Source organism: Sceloporus occidentalis, unplaced genomic scaffold, assembly GCF_023333645.1.
Source record: "Sceloporus occidentalis isolate IW3139 unplaced genomic scaffold, rSceOcc1.0.p SCAF_7, whole genome shotgun sequence".
Classification (NCBI taxonomy): Eukaryota; Metazoa; Chordata; class Lepidosauria; order Squamata; family Phrynosomatidae; genus Sceloporus; species Sceloporus occidentalis.
Genome location: NW_028316987.1, coordinates 72194373 through 72215808, shown reverse-complemented (window position 1 = coordinate 72215808; position 21436 = coordinate 72194373). Strand labels below are relative to the sequence as shown.

Genomic DNA, 21436 nt, shown 5'->3' with positions numbered 1-21436 from the left:
CAGTTCTGGGCACCACAATTCAAAAAAGACATTGAGAAACTGGAGCGTGTCCAAAGGAGGGCGACTAAAATGGTGAAAGGTCTGGAAACCATGCCCTACGAGGAACGACTTAGGGAGCTGGGGATGTTTAGCCTGGAGAAGAGAAGATTAAGAGGTGATATGATAGCCCTGTTTAAATATTTGAAGGGATGTCATATTGAGGAGGGAGCAAGCTTGTTTTCTGTTGCTCCAGAGAACAGGACCCGGAGCAATGGATGCAAGCTGCAGGAAAAGAGATTCCACCTCAACATTAGGAGGAACTTCCTGACAGTAAGGGCTGTTTGACGGTGGAACAGAGTCCCTGGGAGTGTGGTGGAGTCTCCTTCCTTGGAGGTCTTTAAGCAGAGGCTGGATGGCCATCTGTTGGGGATGCTTAGAGTGTGAGTTCCTGCATGGCAGAATGGGGTTGGACTGGATGGCCCCTGTGGTCTCTTCCAACTCTGGGATTCTAGGAAGCGAGGTCTGAGGGAGGTTTAGGGGTCCTGCCCCCCTGGCCCTCTCTTGTTGATGCCTCTGTCTGGAGCAGCCTCTTCTGGCGCTGGAGGCAGCCCCTGGGAGACAGGCTCCTTGGGGGGCTCGCCTTCTCCAGGGACTGAGGGCCCCCAGCGCCAGAAGCAGAAGGAGGCTGATGATGGCAGGGGAGGAGGAGGAGCCAAGGGGCCGGCCTTTTCCCCGGCCCTCCTCCTCCTGCTCCTGCTCTGCCCCCGCGGCGGGCACCAGGCTGCTCCTCTCTCTGTGTGTGTCTCCATCTCCCTCCTGCTGCTGGGAGCTGCTGGGGGAGCATGCGGGCGGCGCTGGCCCTGGGCTCCCTGCTGGGCAGCCTCCTGCTCTGCCTCTGCCTGGCCTGGCTCTCCGGCGATGGCTCCCCCGGGGGCAGGTAGGCAGGGCAGCCCCTAAGGAGACCCCCATCCCCCGGGGGAGGCAGGCTTTGTATGGGGGGGGGGTCTGTGTTGGCAAGTGAAGGGTGTCAAGGGGGGGGAGGAGGAGGAGAAGTTGGGGCTGGGGGAGAAGGGGAGCTGCTCCAGGGACAATGGGGGGAGCATCCCTTGAGAGCCCCGGACAAGCCTTGCCTTGCTCTGCCTTGCTGCTGCCCAGGGCCCCGGAGGAGGAGCAGGAGAGGGAGCGCCAGGAGAGCCCCTTCCCCCCGAAGGAGGACAGCCCCCCGGGGCTCCGGATGAGGAGCCTCCGCTCGCCGCCCGCCGCCCTCCAGCAGCCCCTTCCCCCGGAATGGCTCTCCCTCGGCAGGTAAGGCAGCAAGGGAAACCGGCCTCTCTCCCGGCCCCCTTGGCCTCTTCCTCCCACTTTCTCCTCTTTTCCCTCGCTCTCCAACTCGCCTTCTTCCAGTCCAGCTCCTTTCTTTCCCCATCCTTGCCCTTCCTCCTCCTCCTCCTCTTCCTCTCCCTTCCTTCTCATTTCCTTCCTCATATTTTCCTTCCTCATCTTCTTTCTCTCCTCCTCCTCCTCCTTCCTCCACTTCATCTCCCTTTCCTCCTCCTCTTTCTCCTTTCCTTCCTTTCCTCTTTTCCCCATCTTCTCCTCTTTCTCCTCCTCTTCTTCTTCCTCCTCTTCTTCTCTCCTCACTTCTCATTTCCTCCCTCATTCTATTTTTCTTCCTCCTCCTCCTCTTCATCATCTCCCTCCCCTCCTCCTCTTTCTCCTTTCCTTGTTCATTCTTCCCCCTACTCCTCCTCCACCTCTTCTTCCTCCTCCATCTCTTCTTCCTTCTCTTCCTCTCCCTTTCCCCTCTTCTCATTTCCTTCCTCATTCTATTTGCCTTCCTCCTCCTCTTCCTCCCTCTCTCCTTCTTCCTCCTTCTCCTATTGTTCCTCCTCTTTATCTCCTTCTTCTCCTCTTTCCTTTCTCCTTTCTCTTCTACCCGTCTCTTTTTCCTCTCTCTGTCTTGCCTTGCTTTCCTTGCTCCCAGAGCAGCCTGGGGAGGAATGTACTGAACACCTGGATTGCAGAAGACTGACCATCACCTTTCGAGAGTTTGTGACATTCTGCTCAGTTGCTAATAAAGCTCTTGCTCTGCTTTGCCTTTGGACCCTGCGCTTCCCCCTTGAATGGACTGTACAAACTCAGGGACCTTGCAAACACTGGTGCTGAGGAGCTCAGTTGCAGCCAGATCTTACTGCTATCATTTTTTTAAATGTAAGTTTTTAATATAAAAAGTGTTACAGTGCAATTCCATACATGTGGTCTCAGAAACATGAGCCGCTGAAGTCCATGGGCTTTCTCTTCGGTAAGTGAGTACAAGACTGTTGTTGTGAGTGCTTTATAACAGAAAACGAATGCAATAGAAACAGTACTAACAGCAATTCATTTGTTCAAAATAGAAATGTATATCGTCCCCCAAAAGATAAAATCAGAATCATACCACAGTGAGGCTTGCAAAACCATGATACTAAATCAGCTTGAAAGATTGTCCTTTCCGCCCACTTTTGTTTTCTGTCTATCCTTCTTGACTTATCCATCACTTTAGCTTTCCTTCAGCCCTTTCTACTGTGACTCACCACTGACTGTGAGAAACTGTGTTTCTCTTTCTTTTTCAAGCCCTCTAATTGTGATCTGTGAGAGCAGTGCTTTTCCCTTAGACTTTTCCTTTCCGTGCCCCTCTCCTCTTAATGATCATTCAACTCCTCTGCCTTAAAAACAGTTTGGGGATTTGGTGCAAGCATTTTGCAGAAGGAGCGAATGCCACTGGTGCATGACTATAGTTGCAAAGCTATCTGATCCAAGGTCCAGCTTAAAGAGTTTTAATAGTTGTTAAAAGACCTTCCTGAACTTGTTGTATGCCTTCAAGCATGGAGTCTTTGTGGCAAGATCTGCTCACAGGGAGTTTGTCATTGCCTCCCTCTGAGCCTCAGAGAATAGGACTTGCTCAAGGTCACCCAGTGGATTTCCATGACCAAGCGGGGATTCAAACTCTGTTCTCCAGAGCCATAGGAGTTTATCACATGAAGGAGATTGGGAGTTTATCCCATTAAAAATTACTTGAAACAATTTCACACAGCGTCGCACAAAACCCACCATTAAAGTAGTCACAAAGAAGCATTAATGTGCATCTTTGTACTTTCGGGATTTCAGCGACAATACATTTCCAATATCACTTTATTTGTGCAATTGCGTGTCATGATCATTCTCGCAATTACTCACCATTTTTGCTTTATTTGTGGGATGCTTTAAAGGCGCTTTAATCTCTAATGCTGATATTAGCCCCAGTGTGATAAACTCCACAGTCCAATGCGCAAACCACTATGCCACACCGGATCTGTGAAAATTGCAGAAATGTCTATGCCACTTCCAGTCCTGTGAGGATATGAGAGTTCATTCCTGAACTATGTCACTCCAAATACAAATTGCAATGGGAAACGGCTCAGCCAGAGCTTACCAAGAATTTCAGTTCTATCTGTTGTTGTTCTTGTTCTTGTTGAACTACCTCACTGATACAAAAATGTCTGTTATCCTCCATCAGTAGCGTTGTGAATGACCACTGGCTGTATTCTCTGCAATCTGTTAGCTGCTTCTCCCATCCATGTAGGCATACCACTAACTTTGGGTAGCATTTCATGCTTGTGAAGTGGGCTGTAGTCCACCAAACGTATGCCATAATAAATCTATTACTATCGAAGGTGCCACAGGAGTTCTTGGTATTTCAGCTGCTTTGGGTGGGTCTATCATTAAAGCACTTTGTTACCACTTAAACTACTGTGGCTCTGCCCTATGGAATCCTGGGATGTATAGTTTCATGAGGGATTTAGAATTCTCTGCCAAAGAGCTCTAATGTCATCATTCAGGGGAAGTACACTAAATAATTGTCAGTACCTCACCAGACTACAAAACTCAGGGTTCCCATAGCAGGGAGCCATGGCAGTTAAAGTGGGATCAGACTGTTATAAATGTGCACTCTGGATACCCCCCAAATTGTGTGTTTAATTGTTTTCTCTTTGACCTTTTTCATGTTCCCTTCCCTCCTTCCTTCACCTCCTTTCAATCATTCCTTGCCCTTTAGCTTTGTGTGTTGACTGTAGAGATAAATGAAATTGTAAGATTTGAGAGGACACTGAAGAGAAGAGTCTTGTTCACACAATCATTTGACATGTGGATTTGCAAATGTTCAAAGCAGTGTTGTGCATAATTCCATAGGTATCCTCCTTCCACTAAAGAGGATATATTCCTTCTGTTCTTGTAAGGTACTAAGCAAGGGCAAGATAAGAGTGGTGTGACACACAGGGAGAAGCAAGCAACAAGATGTACTCTGTTATGTACCTCCAAGTTGTTTCTAATGGCAATCTGAAGGCAAGTTTTCCCAGCAGAATATTGCTTCCTTTTGATGCTGAGAGTGCATGACTTGCCCAAGGTCACCCAGTGGGCTTCAGTGGCCAAGCGGGGGATTGAATCCTGGTCTCCAGAGTCATAGTGTAATGTTCAAACCACTACACCATGCTGGCACAAGATGTTGCTTTCCTGCTGGTAGAAAGAGAGCAGAGAGTGGGCCAACTATATCTCCAATGGGAAGGGCGTTCCACAGCTTGGGAGAAGTCCACCAGAAAGGCTCACTCCTATACCCTCACGTGGTTGGAATTGCCACAGACCTCTCTGGGGTTTTGTGGGTGATGTTCCAAGAAGGATTGCTACTCTGAGCCTTCTCCAGCTTTATGCCTTTCAGATCTGTTAGACTACAACTCCCATAACCTTGCCCACAGGCTATGCTGGCTGTGGATGATGGAACCTGTAATTGGCAAGGATCTGGAGGATGCCAGTTTGGAGGAAGCTGCTTTATACTTTGGAAGCTGATGTCCTCAACTCAGTCCCTCTGCTGTAGGTGAAAAGAAAGACAAAAGGAATAAACTGCTTTGGAGATTCACCCCATAAAACCACTGATTGGGCTTATGCACACCTTCTGCCATTTCAGACCCCTTGGAGTGGCCTGGAGTGATTGGGATGTAGACGCAGCAAGGGATTTACACACCACTCTAGAAAGTGCTAAATCCTGGAAATCAATCCACGGCCTCAGCAAGATGTGCACACTCTGAGGCAGGTCTGCTGGTCATTGTCACCCCAAATTATGTTTTGTGTGGATCTGGAAGGGCAGCATGTTCTTCTGTATGACAGCATTCTCCCCAATATCCCCACAAGCATATGTTGCTCTGTATCGTTTTAAAACCTCAAATGAAGCAGAGTTGTTCTTCCCATGTAACTGCTTCCTCAGCCAATACATGCCTTTGGAGAGTCTTTTTTCAGCGTCTGGCTGACATTTTTCTATTACTAACATTGTTGCTTCTGCAGAACTGCCAAAATACAATATCGAAGAAGCCTTCTTGCATAGACTCAGAGAGATTAAAGGTGCAAGTGGATTTGAGGTTGTAGTTCTTTTACAATTAATAAAGGATTTACTGGGTTAAGATAGTCTAGGTGTGGGAGGATGTGAGAGTCTTTTCTTTTTAATAAAGAAAATGCCAGGGAGTTCAGTTCATGGGCATTTTGTTATGTTAAAACTCCCTGATGGCAAAAACTGTCCTACTCTGTCTCTTTGCCATTCTGTGATTGTACTACTTTGTCAAAGTATTTTATGGTTCAGAGCAGTGAAAGACTGAGAGGGTTGGCTTTACATGGAGAAATGGGCTCTATTCACAGAAGGTGCCTCTATCCAATTTTTAAGAATTCTTTCTCCTCATGAACCTACCCATGTAACTTTCTGAAAGAGCTAAAAGGGCTGCCATAGGGTAGAAGAAGGAGAGGCAAAGTCCACATCCAGGACTTCCATGGCTCAGGACTTCCATGTCAGGAGGGTGGGGAATCCACACCATATTTTAAAAGGAGCTATCCAAGATGTGGAGCTTTGTCATCAAAATAAATTCAACATTCAGAGTGGATCCATCATCCCATTGACATGGAAGGCACATCTGCCAACCCTGTTGCATGAGCCTACATTGTATTCCAAGGCATAGAATTTCTTGCATTCTGTAATGCAGTGTTTAAAACAACACTTGTGGAACACATGACTGTCCATTTGTCATTGGGCTTCAATTTCCAGCAGCCTTAGCATAGGAAAGCGATGATGGGAGTTCTGTAGAAGTAGAAGACAGGGAGACATGGAAGTATAGGGTCTCCATGAGTCAAAGTTGACTTGAAGGCAGTTAACAAGAACAAATAGATCCCAGTATATTGCTGACTGGGAGATTTTGCGAACTGTAGTCTCCCAATAGTAATTCATCCAAGCTATGAGTATGAGATGATACATAAATAAATAAGAAGTTGTTACCAAAAATATTATTGGCTCTGCTGTCCATCTCCTTAGAAGCTTCTACTAGGCATGTTGCAACTGCTGTCAAAGCAACAATATGAGATAATGAGGAGGGAAATTAAATGTTTCCTGGGAAGAAGCATTGCACCTCTCTTCTCTAGCCGAGGTCCAACAAATACATGGACTACAAACCCCATTGTGATCACTAGCCACACTGTCTAGAGATGATGGGCATTGTATTCTCTGACTCAGCTGGAAGAAGCCAGCTTAGGAAAGAATGCATTGCATTGCAACAGAGAACATCTAATGAAACCTTGGACTTGCCTTCAGTTTTAGTTGAAGTTCTCTCCAGTAAAGCCTTTGACAATGTGGCTTCTTTCAGGTATGTTGGGCTACAAACCCCATATGCCCTGGACAGAATGGCTTGGCCATGGGAGGTTCAGGTCCTCCTTATTGTTTGCAGCTGCTTCTTTTTCAAGCAATTGCTTTGTTTGTATACTGCTTGTTGGTATACAGTAGGAGTGAGCAAAGCAGGGCCTTCCACATGTTCTCAGATTACAACTCCCATCAGTCCTTGCCAATGTAGCCAATGGAGAGGAATGCTGGGAGCTGCAGTTCAGTGACATCTACAGGGCTGCCCTTCACCTGCCCTTGTTACAAAATACAGTGGGTCCTTGGTGTCCACTGGGGATTGGTTCCAGGACTCCTTGATGATACCAAAATCTGTGGGTGCTCAAGTCCCATTAAATAAAATGTCATAGTGAAACGGTGTCCCTTTTATAAAATGGCAAAATCAAGGTTTGCTTATTGGAATTTATATATCTTTAGTATTTTCAAGCCATGGATGGTTGAATCCATGGATAAAAAAAATCCATGGGTATGGAGGGCCAACTGTATACTCAAATTAATTTATAAGACTCCAGAAAATAAAACATTCCTAACCATGACATGGAAGTCAGAATAATTCCATAACAAGTTCACACTAAAATATCAGTATGAAAATAATCAGCTAAAAATCCCTTTAAAAGCAGGAAGCCAGACAAGTGTGGCTTTCCCAAGAGCTTCAAAGGGTGGCACAGTTTGCTTCACTCTTAAGTGTTCTGCAAAGAGGGAGCTAAGCAGCAAATTCTCCCCTTGATGATTGTAAATCTATTTCTAAGCCTTTGGTGACCTTATTCTCCCCTTCTTCTGACACCCTAATTCTCCTTTATTGCCTTTATTATTATTATTATCATCATTACCATCATAATCTTTATTTATATCCTGCCTTTTCCCCAAAAAGTAAGATTCAAGGTGCTTACAAATTAAAAGAAAAGCATTATAGTTAAAACATACAAGAATAAAATGGAATTAAACTCCCAGCCTGGCATAGTGGTTTGAATTTTGAACTATGTCTCTGGAGACCAGGGTTTGATTCCTCACTCAGCCATGGAAATCCACTGGGTGACCTTCGGCAAGTCACACTCTCTCAGCCTCAGGGGAAGGCAATGGCAAGTCTCCTCTGAACAAATTTTGCCAAGAAACCCCTGTGATAAGTTCACCTTAGGGTCGACATAAGTTGGAAATGACTTGAAAATAAACAGCAACAACAACCATGAAAAATAACTAAAACATGCAAACCAAAATAATAAAAAGCAGCTCAAAAATAGTATAGTTAAAGAAGGTATAATGCCCAATTACAATCCTGTTTAGAAGTTCTCAAAAGCCTGTCAGCATACAAAAGTCTTTGCCTATCAATGAAAAGACAGCAAGGAGGCAGTTGTTTCAACCTTTCTAAGAAGAAAATTCCCAAAGTTAGGGATGGCTCTGTCTTGCAGATATATAAACCATATGTTCACATTTGTTCCCATGGCCCAATGCAATTTTTAGTATTATTTCATTAGAACCTTCTTATCCTGGAGCTCCCCTGGAGTTTCTTGGCTGTGTATGTCAAGCTTTTTCTATCAAACTGCCATGACTTCTTGGTGTGTGTGTGTGTGTGTGTGTGAGAGAGAGAGAGAGAGAGAGAGAGAGAGAGAGAGATGCTGCTGAAAGAAGCAATTGCTAGTGTGTGTATGTGTGTATGTGCATTTATGAAATGATTGCATGATTATTTTCTCCACTGCTCCCATCCTGTCTCCAACATCTCTTTCCAAAGGTGAGGAATAATTAGATAAATGTAATTAATTATTAACAGCACTACAGAGACCTCTTCTTTCTGTCTTATGTCAGAATATTTTATCCCTGAGGGTAAAATAGTTATTACAAAGAGGAGAAATAGTCGCTTTGCACATAAGCACTGGACTGCAGTATACATTGTTCAGCAAACCTTGGCTTCTGGGCTAAATTGACAACTATCATTAATAATATTGTGTGCTTCCCAAAGATGTTTTGATGAGAGGCTGTCAAGTTACTTTCCTGCAACATACTTGGAGGTGCATATGTTCCATGGCAAATTTTTGCCAGGATGCAATTGTCCAGTTGTCGGTGAATGGAAGACATTCTTAGAACCCAAAGGAAAACATGTTTCCTAGGAAGTTAACTCCCTGAGGACTTACATCTCAGTAAATATATTAACGATCAGGCTGTTGTGAAGTCGAAGGCTTTCACTGCTGGCATCCATAGTTTTTGTGGGTTTTTCAGGCTGTGAGGCCATGTTGTAGAAGAGTTTATTCCTGACGTTTCACCAGCAGCTGTGGCTGGAATCTTCAGGGAAAGATGCCAGCCACAACTGATGGCGAAACATCAGGAATAAACTCTTCTAGAACATGGCCTCATAGCATTAAAAACCCACAAAAAACTATGGACCAGGCTATTACTTGTGTTCCAGTTCCTCCAGCCAAAATGGAAAAACAAAAACAAGATTTACTGCTATGGCTCTGTTTCTACACTGCCACATATTTACATTTTCATTGACCCATTAGAATCTGTCTGGTCTGTAGTGTGCCAATGGAGTCTGCCATGTAGGCAAATCCAGAACTTGGAAAGTAACTTGGAACAAGAATGAATATAGCTGCCAAAGCTGTTTATAACTAAGTAGTTGTGAAATGATTATCTGGGTCCCAGAGTATCATCCTGCTGCTGCTTAGGGTGCATCTGCACTGTACAAATAAGCAGTTTGACAGTGCAGATCCACTTCAAGTTATATAGATAGATTTAGTATGTTGCAGTTTACATTCTTCTTAGAATTAACTTCCTGAGCTCTGGCCATTGTGATACTTGCATGGTTGCCAGCCTTTGAGATAGCCTTTCCTTAGTGGTCACTTTCAGAGCAGTATGATCTCCTACAGGGAATCATGCAGTCCTCTAGACAAAGATGGACTGCAGCTCTCAGTAGCCAAAGGTGTGGTGCTGTGAATTGCAATTCAATAACATCTGTGTTCTGCCCAGCTCTGATGTATCAAATGATCAGCTGATAGTTTTTATCTCACTGCTGTCAAAAGATTCACCATCAGATCAAGCCTTTCCTGATCTGACCAAAGAAGACAAATCTGCCAGTGAGATTTCTTTTGGCAGTGTGGATTCTGTTTCTTGTGTAAGCACACAAGGGGGAATCCTTGCTTACCTGAAATGCAAGGGAAAGCTTAGTAAGGTCAGTCCTTTCTTAAGGTGGCCACATAAGATGGGGATGAAGTGAATTTTAGTCCAATACATTTGGAGGGTGAATTCTTTGCACAGCTGTGTGGATCCCATTTCAGGCAACTTAGCCACCATAGCATAGTGGTTTGAGTGTTGACTCAGCTCTGATGCCTAACATTCGATTTCCATCTCAGCCACAAAATACATTGGGTGAGCTTGGGCAAGTCACATGCTTTCAGCCTCAGGGGAAAGCAATGACAAACCTCCTCTGAACAAATCTTGCCAAGAAAACCCCATGATAGGTTTGCCTTAGGGTTACCATAAGTTGAAAATGACTTGAAGGCACACAACAACAACGTGACCAAATATCCCAAGTCAGTATTCTTCAACCTGTGCTTCATATGGGCTCAGAGATTTCTCTCTTTATGACAAAATTTATCCACATCATTGTACATTGGAACATGATGCTCAAGCAGTGTTTCTCAGGCTAGGCAAAGCTTGAAATACCTGCCTTGTGTTACAAGATAGCCATCTTGCAGTTTATTTCAGACCAGAGTCTGGAAAAGTTAATTTTTTCAGATGGTGACTCTCAGAATCATACAGTCAGCAAGGCCATGATATCTGGAGGATTCTGACTGATCACTGCAGTCTGGAACAGTAACGTTTCTAAGCTCTTCTTTGGGCTATTGCTAAAGAACACTCTCACCAGTGAAGTCTAATAATCCAGCTTGATCTTGAATCTAGTTCACCATGAGGCCTTTCTGTGCCTCTCATTATCTCTTATCTGATCTGGACCTAGCCTAAAAGCCCCTGGCTGAGATGCAAAAAATGGAGATGAGTGGGTTTATTTTAGAACAGAGCTTAGCTGCAAGGTCTGCAGTGTTTCATTCCCCATGGGTGAAGTTTCTGTGAACACATACAAGCATGCTGTACACAAGGGGTGGACAACCGCTGTCTCCCAAATGTTGTTGGACTGCAACACCAATCAATTCTAGCCCATACAACCAATGCAGGATCATAGGCAGTGCAATTGAGTTGCATCTTGAGGAACACACTTGGCTCATTCTTGGCTGTACAAATAAGTTTGGATTTCCTCGGAGGAAATCACGTTCTTACTATCCATTGAAGTCAAAGTCACTATCTGTCCACTCAGCATTGAGTAGTGTGCTGTTCCCTCTGGGCACAGCTCTGATTTGATTAGGCTTCTGTTTTGCTGAGCTGGCTCCATTAAGCCTGCTCTACCTAAACTGTAGGAGAAAAAAAGGAGAACTTACAGGTTGGGGGTTTTCCTGCTCAGCTGTTCAATTTCTATGCCTGGAGGTGGGCAACCTGTGGCCCTAGAGCTGAAAAAAGTCCCTTGTTTAATTTTAGACAGCCCGGGGCCTAAGCTCAAAAGCCGTCTGTAAAAGATTGATGCAAAGAACCTCTGGCAAGAGCCATTTGTCCCTTCTTTGCTGAAAAGGATAAGGAACAAAGGGAAAATGGGCAGAGGGAGAAAGCAAATAGCAAATAGAGAAAGGGACAGTTAAGGCAGGTGGTGGCAGAAGAGGACAGGTAGAAAGACAGAACATTGAAATGATACTGGTTTTGACTACAAATCCCAGAATCCCCTGGCTGTGCTCACTGGAGCATTCAGGGCATTGTAGTTATTTAGCAATTTTGGGAGTTGTTTGGGAGATGTAGTTGCATGTCTTCTTTTACAGAGGATGCCTCCTGCCTGAAAGGCTGTTTAAAGACAGCCCTTTTTATAAAAGTGCCCTATGTTTGAAGAGCTTTTCTATTTTATGTCTGATTTAAAGATAAAGGCTGGCAGACTGTTAGTGAGTTATGATGGCATAAGTCCAACGTATGCCATTGTAACTTATATTTTCGGTTGTTGCAGAAGCTGGAAGTCTGTACCAAATGTGCAGCTACCATAATCTCATCCCCCGAACATCACCTTTGCTCTGCTGCAGCAGCACCCCACATAGTTATCTTTTGGCTGGTGGAAGAGTGCAAAGAAGCATCCAGCTATTTTTCTACAGCTAGACATGCAGCATTAGGCATCCTCCCAGAATGTACTAGGCATGCTCTGAAAATCTCCATAGATTATGCCATTGTTGTATGTCCAGCTATAGGAAGAGAGCTGGACACTTCTCTATCTCTTACCTTGAACTCCACCAGCCATAAAATGGTCTTTTTGGGGCTCTGAAACAGCTAAAAACATGTGTGGGTTGTGGGAGAGGTTGAACAGGAAACTATCAGGAGGATCAGATTCAGGAGATGTGCAGTACATCTCTTAATCCAGAATCTCAGAACCACAAGGGGCAGAGAGAGAACTGGGATCTTGCAGTTATCCATCCACAGTTTCAGCTGGCACAGAGGTTACCAGATCCTACCAGTAATCTTTCCTATTTAGATGAAATTGTTGTACAGTAATTCTAGTTCCCTTTTTAAAAAAGATTCTTTCTAATTTTGTACCCTTGCGTATAAATTAACCTATAGCATTTTATGCAAGTGAGTATCCTCTTTTGTCCTTTTTTTTAATGTCTTTTTTTGATGATGTGCGCAAAGTCACATTAGTAGTAGTTCCAGAAAATAACTGCCAATCTCTGCAGAGAGTAGACTGCAGAGAGTGAAGGAAGTGGTGGGAGAGAGAAAGAGAGAAATTGTGCTCCTCACTTTAGGTTCTGTCCCAATCACCACTGACCTGAAGTCCTGTCAGATTAACCCTGGGAGGATCCAGCTCTCAGAATGGAAAAGATTCCCCTCCCATAGCAGTCCTTTGATTGAGGCCTTGCCTGCATGGGCTAAAAGGCCTGTTTTCCCGCTGTTCTGGTGGCATCTTGTTCAAATGACACATGGCCCAAACCTCAGTTCTGATGTGAATAATTTGGATGATGTCTGGCAGGTTCAGCACCAGAATGCCCTTTTCAAAGTTTATCTCTTGCACTAAATCTGGGAAGATCTGGAGCCCTCCGTTCTTGCACTGGGGCAGCTGTCAGCATGTGCATTCCAGTCAGCTGCTGTGCAGATCCACCACTGTTGCCAGCCACTCGCTCTGAGATTAGAACGAGGCATCTAGCCATGTAATTGTTGCTGATCGCCTCATACTGACCTCAAAAACAAGTTACTTGCAGGAATGATGGAGTGAATGTACTGAGTAGCAGAGTGGCATGCATATGCAAATAGCCACCTGCCATGTGAGAATGGAGGGCCAGGTAACAGGAGAAAGTCAGGGTAGCTCTAGGGCTAGGATATTCCAGACTACTCTCAGAGCATTCTGGCTAATGAAGACAAGACCTATGACTCCTGGAGCCCATTCATACCACATGAGTATATTGCTATATTCCACTTTAACTTCCATGGCAATATCCTATAGAATCCTGAAGTTAGTTGTTTGAGGCGGCAGTGGACTTTTCCAGTTGAGAATTAAAAAAAACAACAATAACACCCTTCCTCAATTGCAAATCCCAGGATTCTGAGGGAAGCTGCCATGGCAGTTAAAATAGAATCATGGCTCCATTATTGTGTAGTGTGATCGAGCTTTTAGTCACAGGCGCCAGCTGATCGGTACCTACCTCCATCTTAGAGAAGAGTGACCTGTTTGTTGAGCCCACCCATACCTGTTCCAAGGTCAGATTCTCCTTTTCGAATCAAATTGCACTGGTTTTGTGTTTGCTAACAAAGGATATGCCAAATGAGACAGGTTTTGGAGTGTGGAAAGGAAGATAGCTGAAGATGGAGTCTTGATTAAGTATGAGAATTGGTAGCAATTCTGCTTGGCAGGTGGGGGAGGAAGGAAAAACACCAAATGAATGTCAGAGCATTTCCGTACAAAGTTGCCATGATTAATGTTTTAAGACAAATTGTTACTTCTGCAGTTTAAGATTTTACGGTCCATTCACCCACCATTTAGATTGCATATTACCTTATTAATCAAAGTGTCATGAACCCTAAAACAGCAAAGCAGTCTCATTATCTAATTCAACAAAATTAGCAGCAGAATACTTAAGAAGTTAAAAGCATGTATCCTACTGAGAAAGAGATAATGCTTCTAAATGGTATAGAGAAGTTGGCTTAATCAAAAATATTAGGAACACAATAAGATGGAAGGATGATACATCTTGATCAGTGTACCAGTTTGGGGGTGGGAGTGAAGGTAAGTAGGATATTCAAACCACAAACAGGAGGTGGGTTCTTTATTTGGGGAGGAAGGGACATCCATGCAACTGTTGTTTTCTGTCCTTTCTTTCTCCTAGAATTCAAGGCAGCTTACAAACCTGAACCAGACACCAATAAAAATGTGTGTGTGTGTGTCATTTCAAGTTGCCTGTTGGCTGATGGTGACTCTATTAATTTCATATAGGGTTTTCATAGCCAAGAAATACTCAGAGGAAGTTTTATCATTTCCTTCTTCTAAAATATAGTCTTTAGCACCTGATATTCATTGGTGGCCTCCCATCCAAGTACTAACCAGAGCTGACCCAGACCTAAGCACTCTAAAGATCACACAGGATCTGTTGTCTTGAGGGTATTTAGGCTGCCAATTAAAAACATACAAACATTAAAATATAACTAAACTACCAATAGCAGTAAAGGCAACTAAAACATACCCATAAAAAAAAGAAATATGGCACAATGATTCCAGTCCATTTATTCCAGTATAGCATAATTATTAACAGCCTCTTCTCTTTAGAGATTCACTCCCCAAAGGCCTGTTTTCATCTTCTTCTGGAAGGATGCCATATCAGGTGTCCTTCCATTTAGTAGTGCAAGATCCAGCTACACATATGCCTGGTATATAACCACAGTTCAGAAAATTTCCTTTTTAGAACTGCCATATAGTGGCTGGAGCATGTTGGGAGTTACTGGCCCAAAGAAAGAGGGACAGTTTCCAAGTTCTGGGTAAGAAAGGGGAGAGGAGATGATATAATACAGGTAATAGGAACAGATATTGACTCCAGCCATTAGTCAAGGCAGGCTTCTCGGGCAGCCCTTGTTGAGGTGTGAGAAAATGGTGAGGAAAGACAGAGCTTCTGTGTCTGACACCAGTCCTTTTCTGTATCTCCTAAATTAGACAGTTGCTCTCAAGTACACTTCAGAATGCTGGCCCATCCCCTGTGTAGGAATTCAAGGTCCAAAACATTATTATTTCTGCAGTGAGTTTTGGACCCAAGTCAACCACCAATCTTACTTGCTTCTGTACCAAGACCATGGGGGAAGTGTCATTCTGTTCTTTGTGTCATGTAGCAAAATATTATGGACTTGCCTTGGATAAAGAGTTTTAAGATGTATATATTGGCCCTATTTTTTAAAATTTGATTTATAGTCTGGATGATAAGACTGGACTCAGTCCCAGAATTATGGAAATGCTAGAATCCACACCTAGGAAGAAAGAGTTAACGTGCCGAAAAGGTTAGAGTCACATAACATCTGAAAACTGAAAACTGTATTGCATTTGGATGGATAGATAGATAGATAGATAGATAGATAGATAGATAGATAGATAGATAGCAACCATTTGGGGGTATCATGTAGTATTTGGATTTTGGGAATTTGTATTATGGTCCTATTTTTGTCATCACTTTCTGTAGAGGTGAATGTCATTGGTATCCTTATATATCCAGAAAAAGTTACAGTGAGATCCATGCAATATGTTTTTGTATATGACATGTTTCCCAAGTATGCAAGTGCATAAATGATTCCAGGATTTAAAAATTAAAATTATTATTATTATTTTTTTATTGATGTTTTCAAAGTTTTTAACAAACACAAAAAGGACAAAGATTCAAAACCAAATACATTTACAGTAATAACACATAAATCTAACACTTACCTAGACAGAGTATACCTCACTCACCTTCATCATTAAACATTTAACATTAATAAAACACATTTAACATATACTGTACCTTCCAACTGTCTGAATCTCTGTACAGTGTATCAATTTTCCATTGTTTTTATCTTACATGTAGCTCAAATGTTTCCTTCACAAAGTGCACAGTTAGTTCAGTCCTATTTACAGCCATAAATTTCTTATCATGTGATTTTTTGAACAATCTTTTACCCTGTAGTTTACCTTAAGTGAGTAAATTTGTATGAACAAATTATCAGAAAATGTGGAGAGCGTACACTCAATTTAATACTTAATTGTTTTCTCATTAGGTACATAAATTATTTGATCCATATTTCCGGAGTAGATTTTCTGTCTTATCATTTTTAAACCATTTTTTACCTTATAAAGCTACTTCGAACAAGGAGAACTATATAGACTAGCTATAACTTAATTAAGAAAGACATAAGCTCTGTTTCATTGCTCTATATTGCTCTATATTCGTTTATAAAATTTGGAACCTAAATTCAGATTAAGATCTGATTTCTGAAACTATCCAATTCTATTTCTCGCCACTTACTAAGTAACATATTACATGATTATGTCAAGACCACAATATTTTTCCATTTTCTTTCTATAAATTTGTAAAAAGGTTCCCACTCTTTTTTAATAGATTCTTCACCTTTTCCCCTCATCCAACAGGTCATCTTATCCATTTCTGACATTTCGAATACTTTCATTAGCCACTTTTCCATGGATGGGGTCTGGTCAGATTTCCAATATGTAGCATATAAAATTCTGGCACATGTAAGAAGATAAAAAACTAGTTTACCATGTTGTTTCTGCAATTCTGAACCAAGCAAATATGTTTCAGGGAGGAAGGAAATTTGAATGTTTAGCTCTTTAGTTATGATATTATGCACCTTTAGCCAAAATTGTTTTGCCACCATACATGTCCACCATACATGGTAGTAAGACCCTATTACTTTGAGACACTTCCAACACACTGGTTTGCTGCTTTTAAACATCAAGGAAATTCTTTGCGGAGAGAGATGCCATCTATATGTCATTTTATATATATTCTCCTTTAAGTTCTGATTGCTAGTGTATTTGAAACCTTTGGTCCAAATAATCTCCCATTTTTTATATTCTATGTTATGACCCACATTCTGTGCCCATAGGATCATGCTACGTCTGATCACCTCCTCCTCCGTATCCCAACTCAAAATCATTTTATAAAATCTGGCAATGGCCTTCTTCTTTCCTTTCCCTATTATCTCTTCCCATTCATTTCTCTTGTTACATATGCCTGGCTGTAGCTTATCAATTTTCCATCTTTCTTTTAGTTGCATGTACAGATACCAATGACATGAGATGCCTGAACTTTGTAACTCTTCCATTGTTTTAAATTCTGTCAAATTCTGTGTTACGTTAATTAAATCTGCATATCTTAACCATTTTTTCTTTGGTATACCTTCCCTCCCAAAAAAAGCTTCATGTGGAGAACAACTGTGAACAATTTGATTACAGAGTCTCAGTTTTAATTTGTCCCACACCTTCAACATTGATCTAATTATAATATGATTTTTACATTCTCTGTGAATTTTATCTTTATTGTAAAATAGATAACCATGAAACCCAAATCTTAGTCCGTCTCCTTCTAGATTCAATATATACTCATTTTCTAACAGAATCCATTCTATTAACCATAACAATGTAGATGCAAAGTAGCAAATTTTCAAATTTGGAAGTCCCAGGCCTCCTCTACCTTTCTCATCACACATTATTTTCTTTCCAATTCTGGCCTTCTTTTTGTTCCAAACAAATTTCACTATATCATTTTGCCACGTATCCAAAGGTTTAAAAGAATGCAAAATCGGAATGGTTTGAAACATGAACAAAATTTTAGGAAGCACATTCATTTGAATAACGCCTATCTTCCCCAAAAGAGATAGCTGAATATTCCCCCATTTAACAAGGTTTTGTTTAATATTCCTCCATGTTTCCTCATAGTTGTTATGGAATAAATCTGTGTTTCTATTGGTTATAGTTATTCCCAAATATTTCACTTTTTTTCCTATTCTGAATCCTGAAAGCTCTTCCAAATTCTTAATAGCCGCGTCGTCCATGTTTTTCGTCAGCATATTAGTTTTATCCTTGTTCACCTTGAGCCCAGAGGCTTTTTCAAATTCTTGTACTAGGTTAATTAAGGCTTGAATACTATTGCAGGGGTTTTCCAGGATGTAAACCACGTCATCGGCGAATAGCCTCATTTTATACTCATTTTTCTTAATTTTCAGACCTTGAATTTGTTCTTCCAATCTTACTCTGTTGTTTAACATTTCTAATACAAAAATGAATAACAATGGAGATAAAGGGCAGCCTTGTCTCGTTCCTCGTTTTATTTCAAATTCTTCAGATTTACTGTTATTTATTATTAACTTCGCCTTTTGTTCTTTATATATTACCTGGATCCATTTCTGGAATTGTATCCCAACTTCCAGTTTTTCCAACATTATAAATAGCGTTGTCCAGCTGATGTTGTCGAAGGCTTTCTCGAGGTCCATGAATATCAAGGCTAACTCCTTTTCACAATGTTTTTCATAATATTCAATAGAGTTCAAAATAGTACGGATGTTATCTTTTAGGTGTCTCTTTGGTAGAAATCCAACTTGATCTTCGTGGATCCATTCTGAAAGTACTGTTTTAAACCTTTCTGACAAGATTGTAGTGAACAGTTTATAATCCGTGTTCAGTAAGGATATCGGTCTGTAGTTTTTAACATCTTTAGGATCTCTATTTTCTTTCAACAGGAGAGTGATGTTTGCTTGCTGCCAACTCATGGGGTATTTTTGTTTTCCGATTGCATTCATTGTGGCCTTAAGTGGAAGCAGTAATTGATCTTCGAAGTTTTGATAATATTCAATGGGAAATCCGTCTGGTCCAGGGGACTTCCTTTTCTTCCCCTTTTTGATGGCTTCTGTAATCTCAGCTGTTGTTATTGGACTATTTAGTAAATTTCTTTGTTGGGGAGTGAATGTTTTCAAATTTGCTTTCTTTAGATATTCTATGACATCGTCTTTTGAGGTTGTACTGTCGCTATATAACCGAGTATAGAAATTTTGAAATTCTTTTTTTATCCTTTTTGAATCAGTGGTAATCACTTTCTCTTTCGTCATTATTTCTGATATTATGTTTCTTTCTCTTTGTTTTTTTAATCTATATGAAAGCCAACGACCTGGTTTATTAGCCTGCTCGAAATATGTTTGCTTCAAATATCTCAATTTATTTTGTAACTCCTCACTCTCTTCCAAATCTATTTGCTTTTTAAGAGTTTTAATTTCTTTAAGCGTAGTCTTATCTACTGGGTTTTTGCTTAGCTCTTTTTCTTTTTGATGTAATCTGGTATACAATAAATTTAATTTCTCTCTTTTTTCCTTTTGGCAATACAGTTTTGTTGGATGAAGAAACCTCTCATGTAGGCTTTAGAGGCTTCCCACACCGTTGTTACATCAATGTCCTCTTTCATGTTTTCCTCAAAAAATACTTTTAAGGCTTCTTTCCCTCTAATCGTTATCTCTTCTTTTTGAAGTAACATTAGATTAAGTCTCCAAGAATAGTCCGCTTGTTGTGTTTTGATTTCAATAACTATAGGACTATGATCTGAAATAGTCCTAGGTTCATGATTCATCTTCACAACCTCCTTACATATCAAACTAGTAGCAAACATCATATCAATTCTGGAGAGGGATTTATGCCTCTCTGAGAAGTATGTGTAATCTTTGGAGTTTTGATATTTATATCTCCAAATATCATGGAGTGCTTGTTCTTCAATCATGTTTGCAAACGATTTGGGTAACTTTCCTTGTGTCTTCTTAATCTTTTTCTGAGACTTCCTATCGATTTCTGGATCTACCACCCCATTCCAGTCTCCCATAACGATGATCTTTTCATAATTGAATTTACACATTTCCTTATTTAATTTGTTATAGAACTGTTCTTTTTTATCCAATGGTGCATATAGCCCTATAATCATATATTTTCCATTTGATGCAATTATTTCAAGTCCTATATATCTTCCATCTGTGTCTTCAAATAGTTTTTTCACAGTAAATTTATGATTTATGTAAATCACTACTCCGTTTTTCTTTTTAGGATTTGCTGAGATAAATTCTTTACCCAGTCTTCTGTTTTCCAGTAGTCTTGTGTCTTTCTCTCTGATATGCGTTTCTTGAAGACAAACTACATCTGCCTTTTGTTTTTTTAAATAATGAAATACCTTTCTGCGTTTTTGTGGGAAGTTCATTCCCCTAACGTTCCATTATATAATTTTTAAATTATACATTTTGTTTAACTAATTAGATAGATAGTCCTTGAGTCTTACCTTATTTTCTTTTATCTTTATTGATTGGTTCCTGATGTCTCTTCTTCGTTGTCACTATGAGTTCTATTTAGATCTCCTTTTTGTTCCTCTTCTTCTTCCTCTGGGTTGGATTTATTTGTGGGTTTCCCTGCCTCTTCTTCTTCTTTGTTCAGATTTTCTTTTCTCTCCAAGTCCTTTTTGTATTTTTTTTAGAAATTCTTTCATTTTCATTGTGGAATTTATTTTAAACAGCTCTAATTTATATTTAAAGGAAACTCCTTCCAGTCTGTCCCACCTATATATAATGTCATTGTCTTTTAGCAGAGTAACAAGTGGTTTGTACTCTGATCTTTTTTTTTTAAATTCTTAAGGGGATATCTTTAGGGGATATCCCCCCCCTAAAAATTAAAATTATTGTTGTTTTATTTATTGTTCTTGTATCCCTCCTTTCTCCCAAAATAGGATCCAGGGTAGCTTACAATAGTTTAAAAAACAATTACAGCTGAAATATTGATTACAAAAATTAAAAGAGAAATAACAATATTATTTAAAAGCATGGTTAAAAACAGTTATAACCACTTAAAATATATTTTCAATATAATTTCATTTAAAAAGTAATTAAAAAAATTTTTAAAATAAGAGAGAGGAGAAAAACAACCCATTATTAGTCTCTAGTCTTGCCAGAGCTTTGTGACTCTGGGCTATTTGTTTTTTTAGTTATAAATAATAATTGATTTTATGTAAAGTTTGCCACTGTTATTAGGCATAATAATGCCTGCAGTAGTGGTCGATGGGGTTTCTTTACTCTAGCCCTGTTTTTGGCTTTGCATCCTCTTCTCAAATATTTGAGCTGATGTACCTGTTTTTGATGACAGCATAACAGTTTTGCAGCTCCAGCACATCATGCCGGAGTAGCTGTAAATAAGCAGCATTCATTCATAAGCGATTATGTTCTGGCATTCTGATTCTGGCTGTTTGTACTGTTCTGTTAATGCTATTTAATACAGCTACAATCTAAGCACTACTTGCCATTTGACTTACCATGAGCCATCCCCATTTAAGCACCAGTTCTCAACAGTCCTTTGATTTTTTAGCACAGCCTTTTAATATATCCAGTATATTTGTGTATCTGTCATTAATTTCTAAGGGGGGGGGGTGACAGATTGGGTGCCCCCACTCCTAATGTGGAAGGAACCAGCTTCCAGCAACAGTGGGGTCCCACTGTCCCTCTTTTTTTTCCCCTAGAGGTAAAACTAGGTTTGGAAATGTCCTACTTCCCACCTTGAAAACTATGGACTCCATTTAGGGGAGAGGATGACTAAGATCTTATCTACACTGCAGAAATAATGCAGTCTGATGCCAGTTTAACTGCCAAGGCTCCATCCTATGGAATCCTGGGACCTGTAGTTTGTTG

General features: G+C 40.9%; 1 protein-coding gene across 1 annotated transcript in view; it reads left to right on the top strand.

Annotated features, from left to right (window-relative positions):
• Nucleotides 1-814: 814 nt before the first annotated feature.
• ST8SIA6 (ST8 alpha-N-acetyl-neuraminide alpha-2,8-sialyltransferase 6) overlaps nucleotides 815-21436 on the top strand; it is a 62285-nt gene continuing 41663 nt past the window's right edge. The window contains exons 1-2 of the mRNA XM_089533314.1: nucleotides 815-916; nucleotides 1135-1284. Coding sequence (XP_089389440.1) covers nucleotides 822-916; nucleotides 1135-1284 — 245 coding nt within the window. The 5' untranslated portion in view covers nucleotides 815-821. The remainder of the gene's footprint in view (nucleotides 917-1134; nucleotides 1285-21436) is intronic.